The sequence below is a fragment of the Conger conger genome, chromosome 11, assembly GCF_963514075.1.
Source record: "Conger conger chromosome 11, fConCon1.1, whole genome shotgun sequence".
NCBI classification, from domain to species: Eukaryota; Metazoa; Chordata; class Actinopteri; order Anguilliformes; family Congridae; genus Conger; species Conger conger.
Window position 1 is genome coordinate 43,031,539 of NC_083770.1, and position 17,079 is coordinate 43,048,617.

At 47.5% G+C, this 17,079-nt stretch overlaps 3 protein-coding genes across 6 annotated transcripts in view; 1 reads left to right on the top strand and 2 right to left on the bottom strand.

The window, feature by feature from the left end:
* The window catches only part of ddx31 (DEAD (Asp-Glu-Ala-Asp) box polypeptide 31), a 34,033-nt gene extending 29,242 nt beyond the window's left edge, over positions 1 to 4,791 (bottom strand). Inside the window, exons 1-7 of one of the 4 annotated variants that reach the window (XM_061259883.1) lie at positions 4,520 to 4,791; positions 3,907 to 4,037; positions 3,277 to 3,614; positions 3,000 to 3,075; positions 1,525 to 1,568; positions 1,190 to 1,260; positions 210 to 274 (exon numbers count right to left, since the gene is read on the bottom strand). In XM_061259883.1, the coding sequence (XP_061115867.1) occupies positions 210 to 274; positions 1,190 to 1,260; positions 1,525 to 1,568; positions 3,000 to 3,075; positions 3,277 to 3,614; positions 3,907 to 4,011 (699 nt within the window). In that variant the 5' untranslated portion in view covers positions 4,012 to 4,037; positions 4,520 to 4,791. Of the gene's footprint in view, positions 1 to 209; positions 275 to 1,189; positions 1,261 to 1,524; positions 1,569 to 2,999; positions 3,076 to 3,276; positions 3,615 to 3,906; positions 4,038 to 4,318; positions 4,418 to 4,479 lie in introns of those variants that run through there. The other 3 variants (XM_061259882.1, XM_061259884.1, XM_061259885.1) reach the window with 3 other exon arrangements.
* Positions 4,703 to 14,071, top strand: LOC133140208 (general transcription factor 3C polypeptide 4-like). The gene is made up of 5 exons (XM_061259881.1): positions 4,703 to 5,135; positions 5,778 to 7,562; positions 8,135 to 8,265; positions 9,364 to 9,452; positions 10,903 to 14,071. Exons 1-5 carry the CDS (start codon positions 4,830 to 4,832, stop codon positions 10,965 to 10,967), a joined length of 2,376 nt encoding a protein of 791 aa, XP_061115865.1. The 5' UTR covers positions 4,703 to 4,829; the 3' UTR covers positions 10,968 to 14,071.
* A 1,491-nt stretch (positions 14,072 to 15,562) lies between these two features.
* Positions 15,563 to 17,079, bottom strand: part of ak8 (adenylate kinase 8) — a 45,078-nt gene continuing 43,561 nt past the window's right edge. The window contains exons 13-14 of the mRNA XM_061261719.1: positions 16,292 to 16,372; positions 15,563 to 15,857 (exon numbers count right to left, since the gene is read on the bottom strand). Coding sequence (XP_061117703.1) covers positions 15,605 to 15,857; positions 16,292 to 16,372 — 334 coding nt within the window. The 3' untranslated portion in view covers positions 15,563 to 15,604. The remainder of the gene's footprint in view (positions 15,858 to 16,291; positions 16,373 to 17,079) is intronic.

The following is a 17,079-nucleotide window of genomic DNA, read 5'->3' on the forward strand; positions in this document are numbered from 1 at the left end:
CATAGATTTCACTCGCCGATACAATCCACTTACCCATCACTGTTTATGGTGCATGCTATTCAAGTCAGCCCTATGTATGATATTGGTTTATTCATAACTTTAGTAACTAAAATTTAGTGCTCAATTTAGCTCACAATAATTTATTCTTTGATAAGCTGTCGACCGATCTCACTGCAAAAGCTGCATTGCAAAAGAAGACCTCGGCCTACCTTGATTTTAGGTTGCGTGGCCTGCAGAGACTGCACCAGTGGGATCCCATAGGCCAGCGTCTTACCTGCAGGGGTAGTACAGAGGCATCACTATCCTGCACAGGGCCTTCACATCACAATACATTCACATCACTATCCTGCACAGGGCCTTCACAGCACAATACATTCACATCACTATCCTGCACAGGGCCTTCACAGCACAATACATTCACATCACTATCCTGCACAGGGCCTTCACAGCAGAATACATTCACATCACTATCCTGCACAGGGCATTCACATCACAATACATTCATATCACTATCCTGCACAGGGCCTTCACAGCACAATACATTCACATCACTATCCTGCACAGGGCCTTCACAGCACAATACATTCATATTACAATCAGACACAGTGCATTCACAGCACAATACATTCACATCACTATCCTGCACAGGGCCTTCACAGCACAATACATTCACATCACTATCCTGCACAGGGCCTTCACAGCACAATGCATTCACATCACTATCAGACACAGTGCATTCACAGCACAATACATTCATATTACTATCAGACACAGTGCATTCACATCACAATACATTCACATTACTATTAGACAGCGCATTCACAGCACAAAGAATGAATATCATCACTGCGCATTAACTATACCATGAACTCATACAATCACTATGGAGCATTGTGTATTCACAGCGCTATCATCACTACAAGGCACTTTGCATTCAAATCACCATTAATTAATATAGTCACAACACCAGTACTAGTATTCCATATCCGCACCTAATCCTGAGAGATTTTATAATCTGGCAAACCTGACAGAGACGTCTTTCTTTTGCTTCAAAAACATCTTACACAATTTAAAACTTGCAGTGCGATCAGAAGGTACAATGACTGTAGTAATACAAGTAGAACACACTACACATAATAATGAACTGAAAACAAACATGGAAGGATCACCAGGCCAGCCGTGGACCTACCTGAGCCAGTCTGTGAACGCACCACTGCATCCCTCCCATTCAGAAGCACAGGAATGGTCTCCTTCTGTACACTGCACACACACACACACACACAAAACTTTAATGGCAAAGATATGATGCAAAATCTACACAAACCCCATTTGTCAACCACAACTGACTTTTTGCCCACCCCCCTTATATATGAATGAATGACAAATCCAATGAGGCTAATATTTTGGATGATCATTATGGATTGTATAAGGAACATTTACACAAAGTTTGAGCAAAATTTGAGTGGTGAACTCCCATGAAATGACCCAGATGGATGGCCTACAGTTGTGTTTAGTGCCACATACCTGGTCATGCTGGTCACTTTCAGCACATTATTGAGGGTGGACAGCTGAAACAGACACAAGAACAACAAGAGAGAGAACATGACGCAGGGAAACAGCAGGCCAAAATCACAACTGCACAAATGCAATGGGCTGGTAAACAAGACTAACCTAGTTAACTGTGAAGGTTATGCAAATATACAAAAATACACTTAAAAGTTAAATTAAGATATTCCTCGAAACAGTACACGGGATGAAAATGAAGTTCCCCGTCTAAATGTTCCAAGGGAAGCCTATAGTTAAGCACACCAAATAAATGACAGGGTCGGAACAGAACACAGCCTGGCGGTGAGCCTTTCTGGGTTTCACTGGGAAGGTGTAACAACTCTGCTGGTGGCAGCTCTGAAGAACCCGTGTCTTTGCAGGATTAGTTCTCGGCAGTCTCAAGAAATCATTGCAGTTTTATCATTTTCTTTTTTTAAATCAAATTTAACATTATTATATTTTGTTCATTACCATTCGTCCAGTCATAGTTTTCCCTAGCCGGGCTGAGTCACATTCAACAGAAACATCTCAATGAATCAATTACACCAATCTTGCAAATAGAATCTTTTTCTAAAGGCATACCTAGAGACAGTAAGTAGTTACCTGAGAAATGATCTGTCCGATCAACATGTATTTCAATGGCATGGTATGATTGGCTAATGTAAATGGCATATTTATTGTAGAGGTAATTGAGCAGGTTCTTACACTGGTATGGGTGGGTGGGATCTCTTTTTAAGTTTTAAGGGAGACTGGAACACTACATGGCTACACAGAACCAAGCTTGTGGAGCATGCGTGAGTGTTTAAATGCAGGTGTGTATGAATGCGTGAGTGTTTAAATGCAGGTGTGTATATGCAGGTGTGTATGAATGCGTGAGTGTGTAAATGCGGGTGTGTATATGCAGGTGTGTATGAATGCGTGAGTGTTCAAATGCAGGTGTGTATATGCAGGTGTGTATGAATGCGTGAGTGTGTAAATGCGGATGTGTATATGCAGGTGTGTATGAATGCGTGAGTGTTTAAATGCAGGTGCGTATTAATGCGTGAGTGTTTAAATGCAGGTGTGTATTAATGTGTGAGTGTTTAAATGCAGGTGTGTATGAATGCGTGAGTGTGTAAATGCGGGTGTGTATATGCAGGTGAGTATGAATGCGTGAGTGTGTAAATGTGGGTGTGTATATGCAGGTGTGTATGAATGCGTGAGTGTGTATATGCAGGTGTGTATGAATGCGTGAGTGTGTAAATGTGGGTGTGTATATGCAGGTGTGTATGAATGCGTGAGTGTGTATATGCAGGTGTGTATGAATGCGTGAGTGTGTATATGCAGGTGTGTATGAATGCGTGAGTGTGTATATGCAGGTGTGTATGAATGCGTGAGTGTGTATATGCAGGTGTGTATGAATGCGTGAGTGTGTAAATGCGGGTGTGTATGAATGCGAGTGGGTCGGAACAAACCAGATGGGGGTGGAGCTCCAGTTCTGCAAAGGAGTCACTGGTGAACACCTTCTCCTTCACCTGGGTCACCTCAGACCTACAGCCAAAGGTAGCAAACATTTAACACACAGTCAATTACCTATTATCACCAAAATTCTTACCCCTTTCCTCCCACCCAGCACACTGGTTTCAAGGCACTGTCGGCTTGGATTACCTTAGGGCTCCCTTTCCAAGGCACACAACATATGACTCAGGTGTATTAAGACATGATATTAGGATGATCTCCCAGCTGACCAACCTGTGAATGTCTGGGATGTCAGGGTTATTTCTGAACAGCGAGGATGTCTTGATAAAGGGCCTTTCCTCGTCTCTCCTCTCCTCCAACTGACTCCTCTGTTGGGGTCTAGAAGGCCCAGTAGAGTTCTGCGCACGTTTTCCTGGTCGCGTCTGCGACCCCTCCTTCTTTGCAGTTTCTTCAATCGGTTTAACGGGAGGGCTTTTTGGGCAGCGTTTGGAGGGCTCCTCCTTCTGAGCCTTGGAAGGCTTCTGCTGGGGGCCAGGCTGCGGTTTCTGTTTGGAAGGGGGGGCCTCTTGGGGTCTCTCTGATGCTTTCCGTTTCTCAGCTCTTTTCTTTTTCTGGTGAAGAAAACGAAGGCGCTCATAGCTTACAGAAGTGCAACACCTGCCCTCTTACTTTCGTGTGAGAAATTACTTAACAGTTACTTAGCCAGCTAATATGACAGAGCTTCCGTCTCTTGTCAGTAGTTGGTTTAATTGCATTCAACATACCATGTTACCTGGATATAGCCATAATAAACAGGATAATAAAGCAATTTAATAGGCCGAAGGCACTAAAGATAAACAACAAGGGTTTTGATTATTAACTGCACAAAGCATTTAGTTTAACAATGGTAAGGTACCAACTAACCCATTTATCAGCTGGCTTGAATGGTCTCTTGAATTTCTTGTTTCCAATATTGAAGGTTGGGGCTGTCGAGTTTGTGATGTTCAGCATCAACGTGTCTTCTGCCATCTCAGTATAAATGTTATTACCTTTCCCTGCAATATTACACATCCAGGAATGATCAACGGCAAAAAAAACTAATACAATAACAGAGACCCCCTAGCTTTAATTACAAGTTAACTAGGTAAACCCTTAACAAGCTAGCCTGCCACATGAGAGCTAGCTAACAACTGCAAATGAGGTTATACACTCATACAAGATAACTAACGTTAGCGAAGGCTAAGGCTAACTTTAGCTGTATGTAACTTGTTAGATAGCTAGCAAGACGGCAATGTACATTAGTTATGTGCAAGTTCATTTCATGACAGCAATTTACCATTTGCTAGAAAGCTAGTTGGTCAATAAACTAGTAGCCAAGTTAGGCAAGGACAAACTAGATAAATAATATTCATCTGCACATAATGTTCGCTGTGGTCATGTATGTATTAAAGAGAATAAATACATCTAAGAAGTCAAAATTTCGCAAATTCGTGCTACCTCTGTTGACAAATCTTCACAGTCAAACCCACGTGTGTACCTCCGGTTCAATTTTGCGGACCTCCCAGGTGCCTGATTTATCAGGTACAATCCACCAAATTCCGCATGCAGTGACACGATTCCTTCACATTCCGAACGAAAACTCACACGATCACCTGTCAGACTTGAATAAATGATCTAGGTTTGTCAGTAAGTTGTGCAACACATTTATTTATGCACCAGAGAGGTTCTGCTAATACTGCACCGTGCTTGCAACGCTGGGGTCCTCGTATACCTCGTTTCTACCAAGTAGCCCCTCCCCCATCTATGCGTAACTTCCTGGAGACGCTTTTCTTGTTTTCCCATGGAAAATGGCGGCTTCTAGCCCAGATCGCAGTTCAGATGGGGGGGAGGCCGAACCTGGGACCGAATCCGAACCAGATACGGACCCCTGGACGGGAGTGGGGGCGATCGTTAGAAGGGAGCCTACTGTTAAGCTCCTGAGTCCGGTGAGCGGCTTGGAACCGCTCTCGTGGTCCGAAGACCATCGAATCTCGGCCTCCAGTACCAATAACATTTCGCTGATGGAGATCGTGTGCGATGTTCATGGCTATGGACAAGACCTGATTATCCATCGAACATCTATCCCCGTGCCGGACAACAACTGTGTGTTGAAGGTAAGGTTAGCTAGCAAAGTTTCGCCTGCCGAGCGGCTGCTGCGCACATTGGATCAACCCCTCAGTCGACCTGTCACCTTCTGTTGTTTTTCATATTATTTCTTCGCTAGCATTCGTGTATTATCACTGTGATTGACTGTTTTAGTGAGGCATGTAGCTGGTGGGATCCTGATCGAAGGCGCTACAGCAAGCGTGGCTATAGCTAGCCTTAGCAAGCTAAATCTCGTATTTTTATAATTAACAATAAAACAAAAGTTAACCTTTCTGAGATTCTTGGCCGACAAACGTGGATGTGCGACTTTTGTTTACAGAGTTATCTGCAGTGATTTCCTGTGTGAATAATGGGTTCCGACAATTTTTTTTGCCTATGGACCGGAAGCTTAATTCAAATAATTCAAATTAGTGAATGTGCATGATGACCAATAACACAAAAACGAACCATTGAAGTTTTTTTTGTATGCGTGCGTGTGTGTTTTTACGGGAAGGTTATATTACTAAAATGAAAGAACAATATTAGATTGATAAATTAATTATAATTTTGCGATAAAACATTTTTTTTTTTTTTGGTGTTTGGTTACTTAAAATATTTGTAGTGTTCTTACTTTTCATCTTTTTATTGCATTGCTTCCTTTCCGTGTACAGGTTGGCCCGGAGCAGGAGGTATTAAACCTTAAGGAGCAGTTCGCCAACTCCAAGGACCAGGCGGCGAGCCCTTGCTTCAGACTGGACCGGGCCCTGAGCCCAGGCGGGGACACCCTCCCCCAGCCCGGCGGCTTCAAGTACACCTGCTGGTCTCCGCTGGGCTGCGACACCAACGGCCGCTGCCTGCTGGCCTGCCTCACGCTCGACAACCGCCTGACCGTCCACAGCAACAGCAGCAGGCTGCAGTGGACGACGCTGGTGGACCTGACGGAGCTGTACGGGGAGATGCTGGCGGAGAAGAACTACTGCCTGCCGGGGGCCGAGGCCCCGCGGGGCCCGCTGGAGGACCTGGGCGAGCTGCAGCGCCGCTACCACATGCAGACGCCCGTGCGCATGGAGTGGTCGAGCGTGTGCGCCACGCAGCAGGTGCAGACCAACAACGAGTGCAAGGACGTGGGCACGGTGCTGCTGGCCGTGCTGATGGAGAACGGCGACGTGGTGGTCTGGCAGTTCGGCCTGCCCTTCCTGGGCCGGGAGTCGGTGGTGTCGTGCAGCACCATCCGCTCGGGCGTGTCGGCGCCCAGCGTGCTGGCGTGGTGGGAGTACGAGCACAGCGGCCGCAAGATGAGCGGCCTCATCGTGGGCAGCTCGGTGGGGCCCGTCAAGATCCTGCCCGTCAACCTGAAGGCGGTCAAGGGCTACTTCACGCTGCGGCAGCCCGTGGTGCTGTGGCAGGAGACGGACCAGATCCCCGTGCACAACATCAAGTGCATCTCGCTCTTCCACCCCTACCAGAAGTGCAACTGCAGCCTGGTGGTGGCGGCCCGCGGCTCCTACCTCTTCTGGTGCCTCCTGCTCATCTCCAAGGCCGGCCTCAACGTCCACAACTCGCACGTGACCGGCCTGCACTCCTCGCCCATCACCTCCATGACGGCCGGTCGCCACGGCGGCTCCGTCTTCACCTGCTCGGCCGACGGCGCGGTGAAGAAGCTCACGCCCATCTTCACCGACGTGGCCGTCATGTTCAAGCAGGAGGAGGTGGCCCTGCCCGAGGGCGTAGCCGGGCGCAGGACGCACGGCATCGCCGTGAGCCCCAACGGGGCCTACCTGGCCGTGGTGACCTCCGAGGGGCTGACCAACGGCCAGCGCCCGCTCGCCCGGACTCACCAGGTCCAGTTCGTCACGCTCAAGACCCCGGACGACGCGGCGGCCGAGCTGCTGGAGTCCACCGTCCAGAACCTGTTCCGCCAGACGGACCTCCTGGACCTGGTGCGCTGGAAGGTTCTGAGGGACAAGCGCATCCCGCCGCTGCTGCAGGAGGAGCTGGACGACAAGGTCCACACCACGGGCAACACCTACCTGTGGCGCTTCAAGCTCTTCCTGTTCCGCGTGCTCTACCAGTCCCTGCAGAAAGCGCCCGTGGAGCGACGCTGGCGCCCCTCTCACGAGGAGGTCAAGGCCTTCATCGTGGACGAGGAGGAGGAGGAGGAGGAGGAAGGGGAGGATGACGAGGATGACGAGGAGCCGGTCGCCGGGGCTTCCGCCTCGGCCCCCGTAGGGCCGCAGCTGCGGGCCCCCGAGGGCGGCGGGGCCTCGGAGGACCAGATGAGCGAGATCATCGCGTGGATCGAGGCGGTGGAGTCGCACCTGACGCGCGAGCACATGAAGAGGGTCCTGGGCCAGGTCTACCTGCACACCTGGATCACGGAAAACACCAGCATCCCCACCAGGGGGGTCTGCGACTTCCTGATGAGCGATCCCACCTACGAGGACCGGGCCGCCAGGGTGAGGCCTCAGTAAAGCTCCCCACACATTTTACTGTCCCCTGACTCCCAGAGGGTTACGTTAGCGCTGCATTCTGCAACCTAATTTGAGCATGTTGGGTAGTCTTTGAACTTCATCAACTGCCCACACTGCACTATTGAAAGAATATTATACTCACTAATGAGTATTATGAACACATATAATTCTTCACAATTTTATATTAACTTCATTCCACACTATAAGATTGAGTGGTTATCCTGTACTTTCACATTTGTGCCAAAATTATGCAATTTTCTTAAATTAAAAGAAGAACTCCTGGAAGATTTCCTAGGAAACAAATTAAGTAAATTGGCTTGAGAAATTTACTTCACAGGTAAGCTTTAGAGGTGAAATCAGGAATTTGATGGCTGGCAACGAAATCAGTCCTTTTTCCTGAACCCGCTTCCTCCAACTGTATGCAAACAAATTAAATGTGTTTTGTTATAACCACATAAATTTAAACTTTAAAGATTTAATACGTTTAAAAAAGATTGGCATTTCCTGTTTGGTCACTTCCTGTTTGGTCACTTCCTGCGCTTTGTTTGCTCCTTCAGGTCCTGATTGGCCACATCTTCAAGAAGATGAACAAGCAGACTTTTCCGGAGTACTGCAGCCTGTGCAAGGAGGTGCTTCCGTTCACGGACCGCCGACAGGCGGTGTGCAGGAACGGCCACATGTGGCTGAGGCATGTACTTCCTGTCCTGGCACGCACTGCTGTCCCTCCGGGCCACCGTCGTTAGCTGCCCACCGCACACACACAAACGGGTCACTCAGAGGCTGGGTTTGAAACCGCATACGTGCTACATTTCAATGAAAATGTGCCTGAAGTGTTTTGTTTGAGTTAGTATGCTAGTATGCCGTTTCAAACACAGCCCCTGTGTCATCTCTGCCCTGGCCAACCATTTTCTCACTCTCTACTGTCCCATCTTGATCTTAATAATCACAGAATGATCTCTTTGTGGAGTAATTTGTTTCCCCCCCAAAGCCTGTATGCTCAAGTCTAATCTGAAGGCAACAAATTCTAAAGGAAACATCACTTCACTTTACTTCACTGGGTGCAGGGGAGTTTACATGCCGTGAAGTATTGGCAATTTGGCACTAATGCAATTATACTGACGGGACCTGACTGTAGTTTTCACATCAATCACTAACTGCTTCCCTGTAAACTGCATCAGCAGACTAATGCCTATCATGTCCTGTCTTTGTCATCTCAGGTTTTTCAGACATCTTAAAAATAAACAAAATGTGTGAACCTGGTCCAGGGGCAGATTTTCCGTAGTAAAGACAACAGTAACAGTGATAAATGACAGTTCTAACTCCAGGCAGGGTGTTACTGACTGCGGTTACGGTTGCTGGGGAGTGTTCCCGTTCGGGGCCTGAGGAGGCGTGCTGCACTGCGGCTCGTTATCTCCAGACGGGTGTCGAGGCGGCGCCTTCCTGCGGTCGCCCCTCTGATCGCTGCGCCGGCGTGTCGCTCGAGTGGCGGAGAACAGGGAGAACGGGGAGAACAGAGGAGTGTTCCGCGGGCGTCCCGTTCACACGGCGGGCTGACGTTTGATGTGGAGCGTTTGTGCTGTTTGCGTGTCGGTCGGGCGTGTTTGTTTGTTTGTTTTTAAAAAACGCGGTAATGGGGACGCCTGAGTCGCGCTCCGTCTCCCCGTCTTCGCGCCTTTGATGTTCGCGCCGCCCGCCCCCTCCCCGCGCCCGCTGTAGCGCCGCTTGTCCGCCCCACGGCGGCCTAAATGTTGTTTTCTCTCTCTTTCCTCCCCTCCCTCCCCCTCAGGTGTGTGCTGACGTACCAGGCCTGCCAGACTCTCTCGTACCGCCGCTGCCTGCTACAGGACAGCATAGCCAGACACCCCGTGCCCGACGGTAAGTGCCCATTTCCTGCCTTAACTCTGCGCCCCAAACTGACACCTGAGACGCTTGTAAATGATAAAAAAAAGTGTTCCTCCTGACCCTGGTTTATAGGCTGGAGTCTTTATTATATCAGGTGGTTCTAGCAGTTTCTGTTTTTAATGTTATCCATCCAGAGCAGGGTTTTTCAGCCTGATCCAGGGCCCCCCACCCAGACTCAAAGGCATCCACGTAACATTTTAAAAAACATTTCCCCAAATCTGTGTGTACTAACTGCATATCAAGTCTGGCCAGGGAGCCTCTCCGGTACCCTCAAGGACCCCCAGGGTTCAGTGGACCTCAGGAGTTGAACAGGGGGTCACTTAATGAAGCAGTTCATTTTTAAGTGCTCAGCTAAAGGGCATGGAAGCAGTGCCCCCAGCTGCTGTTTAAATATGCAGCCTAGTAGTTCTGCCCTATTCAAGACACTCAAACCCAGTGCTCCTCACTCCTGGTCCTGGAGAGCCGCAGCGTGTGCTGGTTTTTGTTTTCGCCTTTATCAGCAATATCAGTTCAGACCCAAGAGACCAGGTGAAGTGAGTTAATTGACCACTTAATGCAGTCAATGACGCAGTTACAGTGGTGTGCAAAAATGTGGGCCCCCCTGGTCAAAAACAGCTAGACCTGTGTCTGCTACTCTTTTTTTGCAGCTCTTTTGCAGTGATGTGTGGGTTCTTCTGAGCATTTCTCACCAGGTCTCAGGTCATTCTATCTGAAAGATAGACATTGTCTTGACTTGAACTGTTCCATTTATCGTCAATGTTTTATGTACGTTTGAAACATTGAGGATTTTTGTAGCCTTCTCCTTCTTGGAAATGAACCATCTTCATTCTGACATCCTTGGCCAACTGTTTAGAGGAACCCATGGTTGTTAACACCAGATAGAACAGCCATTGCAGTTGGATACTTTAGAAGGCATGGAGTTACTTCAGAATAAAAAGTTCAGCCCTGGAATTATACTCTGAGTCACTGAAGCCCTAACGAGTAAATCACCTGGGCCTTAGTAATCATCTTTTTATAAAGTAACAAAGAATAATCCAAACGGGTTGCCAAACTTTTACACAGGGCCCTTTTCCTTTTTTATAATTAATAAACTTGAAAATCATGAAAATAAAGAGCAATCTTGCTTTAAAATTGGCAGAGGTCTGATGTTTAACCATGTGTACCATTTAGAGGTCAGGTTTGCTTTTAATCGTGTACAGATTCAGTTTAAACCAGAGGTGCCCAAATTTGTTTTTGCACTCCACTCTGAGGACCAGGGGTGTGGACCAGCGCTTTAACAGCTCTAGCTGCTGAGATGTGTTCATAACTATATGACACTTCCTGGGTGAAGTTTGAGGGAGAAGCTCGTTTGGGTCTGCAGGGAATTGACGGCACTGTGGCAGGACCTGTATTAAATTCTCCCCCCTCTCTTAACCCCCTGCAGACCCGGACTGGATCAAGCAGATCCTGCAGGGACCTTGCACCTTCTGCGACTCCCCGCTCTTCTAGTGGAGGATCAGGGTTTGGACAGTCCGATCCGCCCCGGGGCTCCGCGGACATTCGATACGCAGAGGCCGCGCCACCGCGCCTCTGGATCATCAATTACACTTCACCTTTCTCATCATGGTTATTGATTTATGTCTCCTGTCCTCGCGTAGGGAGGAAACGGCAGGTTTAACGACACCCTTTTTCCTGAAGCCGAGAGCTCTGCTGTGGGGTGATGCTTAGGAGCTGAAGAGCTCGGGAAATGGGAGTGCCGTCTGTGGGGCGGGGGGCAGGGTTGGGGGAAGGCTCCCGCGACCTCGCGTTTTTCCCCTTTTTCAGGAACCTCCACAATAGCGAAGACACGCACGCGGAGAGACGCGGGGACTCGGTTTTTTTTAGTTTTGTTTTTTGTTTTGTTGCCACATCCGTTCCGAGTTTCTGAGCGTTGTGCTTCTTTAAAACACATTTTCCCTAATTGGCTTTCAGAAATTGATGTGGAACAGACGTTTCTCCTCTTGTCACTCAATTCCCCACACCGTAAGAACTCTCTAGACGAGGACCTCATATAAATGAGGAGAGAAAGAGAGAGGGAGAGAGCAGATTAAAAAAAAGAAAGAAAGAGCTGAACATATTCAGGGCCCTCCCGAGGGTCCGGTCTCCTAATGAGATTCTGCGGTAATGAGGGACCGATCCTGTGGGCAGATGTGAGACCCGTTTTAATTACCGGGGTTAGAGTGCACGTTGTTAAATATGATTAACCCTTCTCTGAGAACACGGTCCAGGGGAGGACGGGTGAATCCACAGAGGCCCGGTGTGCTGTTGTTACCCCCCCCCAGCCGTCTCGCCGTGACACGGAGGTTAGCGGCCCCTGATCAAAGATGCACTCCCAACGGCAGGCCCCTGGGGGGCCACTCGGTCGTGTCCGCCCACGCCTTGAGGCCCCCCCCCCCGACCCCGCTAACGCACCAGATCAGAGGAGGACCGGCCCCGGGCCCCGTGTGTAATCGCTCAGAGAGAGAGGGGCTCTGGCAGTGACCGACAGGAGCGCTGCACGGTCCAGACGTCGTCGTAAGTGACTCAGATTTGGGTTTTGTTTCCCCCGTTCTCTCAGCTGATGTTGTAAAGCTTCCAGCGGTAAAATGCAGGCTGAGGAGTACTGTGAGGAGAAACTGGGCGCTGAATTTGGCTAATTGATTTGAAGAGTTGCTTAAGGTTTTCTTGTAAATGTAATGATATGACTGTTTGCGGGGGGTTCCTTTGTAAAAATGTCACGTAGAAAAGAAAATATTAGCAGCTGAAAGATTCTTATTATAAAGGTCTGTGTGTGTAAAATTTTTTAATCATGTTAATTTTGTTTGCCTTTGGATGATTTAGTTGCAGATCATTACTGGTTTCTCAACAAAATGGGACCTGAAAAATATGCATTTAAAAATGATAGCATTAATGTCTGAGCTCCAGAACAGAAAAGAAATGCATGTACAGGTGCAACCACTTGTGCTGATAAACAGTGTTCGGTTCTGTAGGAAGTAGACACTACTCGTGGAAGAAAATGTGCTGGGAAGTTTGATCCTTGAAGTGGGACTGCCAAACTTGTAAGCTGTAGCCATTTCGTTTATTTTATGATTATATTTTTTATCATTCACTCATCTTGACTTAGGTCCTATGGGTAATTTTATAGAAAGGAAAAATCCCTGAATACTAATTGCTGAGTTGGAGATTGTTTGTTGTGTAGGGGGTTAGACCTCTAGTGCTTAGGGCCAGACTGATGTGAGTTTTATATTTTTAACTGTATTTGTGACACCGCACCACACGGTAGCTGATAAACTAGCCAGTAGTTTCTTTAATGAATTTCAAAGTGTCAAGTTACCTCAAAAAACTTATCCAATTTTAAATTAGAAGAAAACTCTGCAGGAATATCTGAGACCCTGCTCATGAAATGGATCTGAATAAATTTTCAATGGGGAAAACTAGTTAGAAAATGCATTCATGCAAAAGAAATTATCATGACAACTGCAAAGAACGTGCAAGTTTCTTTATTTGATTTATTTTACACTGCCAGAATTGAGTGACCCAAACAAAAGACCAACAGAAAAACTACTGCATTATCAGCCCAATGAGAAAGGCTGCACACATTTACATCGACGTAAAAACAGCGTATCTGGTGTGACCCACCCAATTATTAAGTCCACCTATTGTTTTATTCATTAAGTTTTTTATGATGTATTATTATGAGTCACCCTATAACCAAAAGTGATGGAAGAGGGAAGCCTCATTAACCCCATATTGTGTGCAGCTACCATATATTGTTAATTACTGATTCCTATAACCAGTTTCTATAACATTTCTTTCCATGATTCCAAAGCAGTGTGCACTCTGCTTCCGATTGCACTTCACGATTGTACTTGTCTAAATACAATACCGATTTAGTTTATTGCTTGGCGCACAGAAAGAAAGTCATCACCAATATGTTGCCCTCAAAATTTTTAATAGATTTAAAACGGTCTCTTGATCAAATTATTTTGATCATTTGTGTGGCACAAAAGGCTCATTGGTTGCTTCTTGCAGTTTAATATACCATGTTCGTTGGCCATGTTCACACCCCATTCTCGAACCGTGACACCATTTTGTTGACACGATTTCTTTGCAAATTACATCATGTAAGGTTTACCATCTGTTCACACGTTGCCGGTTGACAGAGCGTGTCCTTTTCAAGCAGCTGGCTTGGGTGTCCTGCTCAAGAGCACACTAACTGCATTTCACTCAGGAGGCCAATGTCCCACAATGCCCTGTGCCTTCCGTAGGTCTTCACTACAGTATCTCACTATAGGTATGTGCAATGGTTCGTAAACTTGATGGACTGTCAACAAAAAAAAAACACTTCACAGTGTTGGGTGGGTAAAGCCCAACCACAGATGTCCCCTCCCCTGTTTTATTTCAATACACTTACTGGTGCTGTTTTTTTTTTTGCTGGGCATTTAAAGCTCACAGGGATTGGGGTGAGGTTTTAAGCCCTATTTATTTGCATGGTCTGTATTATTATTATTTTTTGCCTGTGTATTTTTCTTTTTCCCTTTTGTAAATAAACATGTTTATAAGTATTTTCTACATTAAATGTGTGGTCCACTTTTTCCATATGCTTAAAGACCGTGTGTTTATTGGCTGCTGCGCCAGAAACTGTGTAATGGGGCAAACGTTTAGCTTCGCCGACAAATGCGGTTATATTTTGTGGCTGTCAACATTTATGGCTTTTTTGTCCAGCTTTCTTTCGACGAGGTTCCTGACCGAAGGCATTTGAGTGGCTGTGCAAATTGATGGAGCACCAACTGCATAATCAACATAATTTCCCCCACCCACCCACATTCTCTGCTCAACCAAACTACTCAGCCTTAACCCCACGAGTCCATTTTAGCAAAACGCTCAAATACGACTTGAATGCGATATGTGCCGATTCCCCACAGCATTTTAAAGCTGGATTGGCGGACTACATAAATAAGTGCGATTCTGGGGAATGGAGGGACGGAGACCCTGAAAATGAACGCTGCAAGGGAAGTTAACGCTTCTGACAGTATAATTTTACTAATGTGCAACCACCCCGCTCTTGTGTGGAGTATTCAGAAGAGATGCATACCCAGACCTCATCTACAGTAATTAAGCTGGTGTGATTCAGGCGTGTGTATGGGGGGGGAGGGAGGTTGTTAAACCGAGCCGCAGCGGGAGGCGACCGATGACCGCGGCGAGCGGGGGAGGCGCGGGATCGCAGGCGCCGGAGTGGAACTAATACCCCACCTCGGGCTTGGTGCCTGAACAGGCTGCATTTTACTGCTACATTAATTAAACAAACTTATGATTACGCGGGGGCCTGTTCGCCGTACCGTAGGAAAGAGCCGGCATATGGATAAGCAGGCATATGGGTGAGCGGTCGGTTGGTTAATGCTGCCGGGCTCTGTAATTTGATGCGCGCTCTGTAAACTGTTTCACGGACCCTTCCAGTGTTTTCACTATCCTGTGCAGGGAGAACTGTACGAATTCTAGAGGAGGCATAATTAAATGAAGCCGGACAAAACCACTAAAAGGCAAGTGACTTGATACTGTGATAAAAAAATTAATATAAACCTACAAATTGCTTGGAGAGGCGTTTGAGACGAACTGGGTTTCCGTATGGTGTTATTCTTAAAGGGTAAATATTGATACAGTCAACAGAAGAGTTTGAGGCTAGATGGTTAATTGTGATTTTTAAGACACTAATATTTCACTTTCCAAATAAAGACATTCAAAGTAATGTACATCTAGAGGACAAGCCAGTATCTGTGAGAGCGAGAGCGAGAGTGTGTGTGTGTCTGTGTGTGTGAGAGATCGAGAGAGTGTGTGTGCGTGAACCTGTGCTTGTGCATATGTGTGTGTAACAAGGAGAGAGCGACTGTGTGTGTGCACATGTGATAGTGTTCATGTGTGTATGTGTGTTAGTATATTTATGTGTGTGTGTGTGTGTGTATAGTTATGTGTGTGTGTGTGTGTGAGTGTGTATATTTATGGTGTGTGTGTGTGTGTGTGTGTGAGTGTGTATATTTATGGTGTGTGTGTGTGTGTGTGTGTGTGTGTGTGAGAGAGAGTATGTATTCTGTGCGTGTGTATTCTGTGTGCGTTCTCCCCTGCGTTCTCTATCAGCACTGTGCTCTGGATGACGGGCGCTTGGGGAGCTGTCCCACCAGCCGGCTCTCCAGGGCCTCAAACACAGAGTGGGGGTCCTGCTCGGCGTTGATGTAGACTGCGTCGGGGTACAGCGCCTGCAGCGCTAGCGCCTGGTCCCAGTACTCGTTCAGCCGGTCCTGAACTACGGCCTCAGAGTCCAGGGGGTTCTGCTGGAGACGGGCCTGCACCTCCGGGCTGGGGGCTGGGTTGTACAGGGAGTGGTACCTGGAGGGGGCAGTACATGGAAAAAAAACAACAACAACAAAAACAAGTTCAGCAGGCCCTGATAATTCCCTCTAGTGGTAAAATGCCATTACTGTGGCAGCTGCTCCATAAATCTATAAGCTCTCTCGCTTCAGCGGGCTGAGAAGCCACATCTGAGTCAAAGCGGCAGGGGCTAAGGCTGACCCTGTGATTGGTTACTGGGACAGTGGGGCAGCCTGGATTCTGGTGGCTACGGTACATGGCTGGGACCCTGGAAGGTAGATCCGCACAGCTGTTGGGCCCTTGAGCAAGGCCCTTAACCCCATATTGCTCCAGGGGGGGGGACTGCCCCCTGCTTAGTCTTATCAACTGTGTGCTGCTTTGGATAAAAGCGTCAGCTAAATAAGAAATGATTATTATTACAGTGGGAGGGGTGCAGGGACAGCGGTGCTCACCTTTCCCCGGTGACAGGATCGACGGCCCTCAGAGAGACTCGCTCCATTGAGACGGCGTCCATCATCTCCAGGAAGAAGACCCTGGGAGAGAGGGGCGATGTTGCACCTGAACACCTCAGACTTCATCTGTCGTTCATTCACCAGCGGACGCCCCTTTAGCACGTTAAATTTAGCATGTTAGCAGGGTAACAGTGCGTGTGCGATGTGTGTGGCGTGGCCTCCCACGGAACACCGGCAGGACAGAGCTTCAAGCAGTGAGAAATCGTTCCGTTTGAAAAGTTTCAGGGATCATGCTTTTTTGAGAGTGCAGCATTGTAGATTAAGAACTGTTTTGTAATTAAAATAAAAGTAATTAGAATTGTAATTAAAAGTTGCAGATCTGGTTCACGGTTGGGGCCTCAGGAAAATATCAGGCTTTACAAAAGGATAAACAAGCTATGCAACTCACCAGGCCTGAATATCTGCCAAGCACATAATAATAATAAACAATAAAATAATTATCATCCCATAAAAATGATTGTCCACCTTTTACTTTCTCCTTGTGGTCGTTCAGTGTGTGGAAATCACAAGGCATTATTCTAAGACACAAATGTGTCTGGAATTGAGTTCACCTACTGTCTCCATCCCCATTCTGTGTCGGCTTCCTCACTAAATGATTCACAGTTCTTCCCCTGAATCAATGCTGCTACCCAGCTGAGCGCCATGGCCACCCGCACAGCCGCGCGCTGAACGCTCGATCGGGGAAAAGCGAGGGTTTACACCCGGAACGTACGGACGCTGGCCCGGGC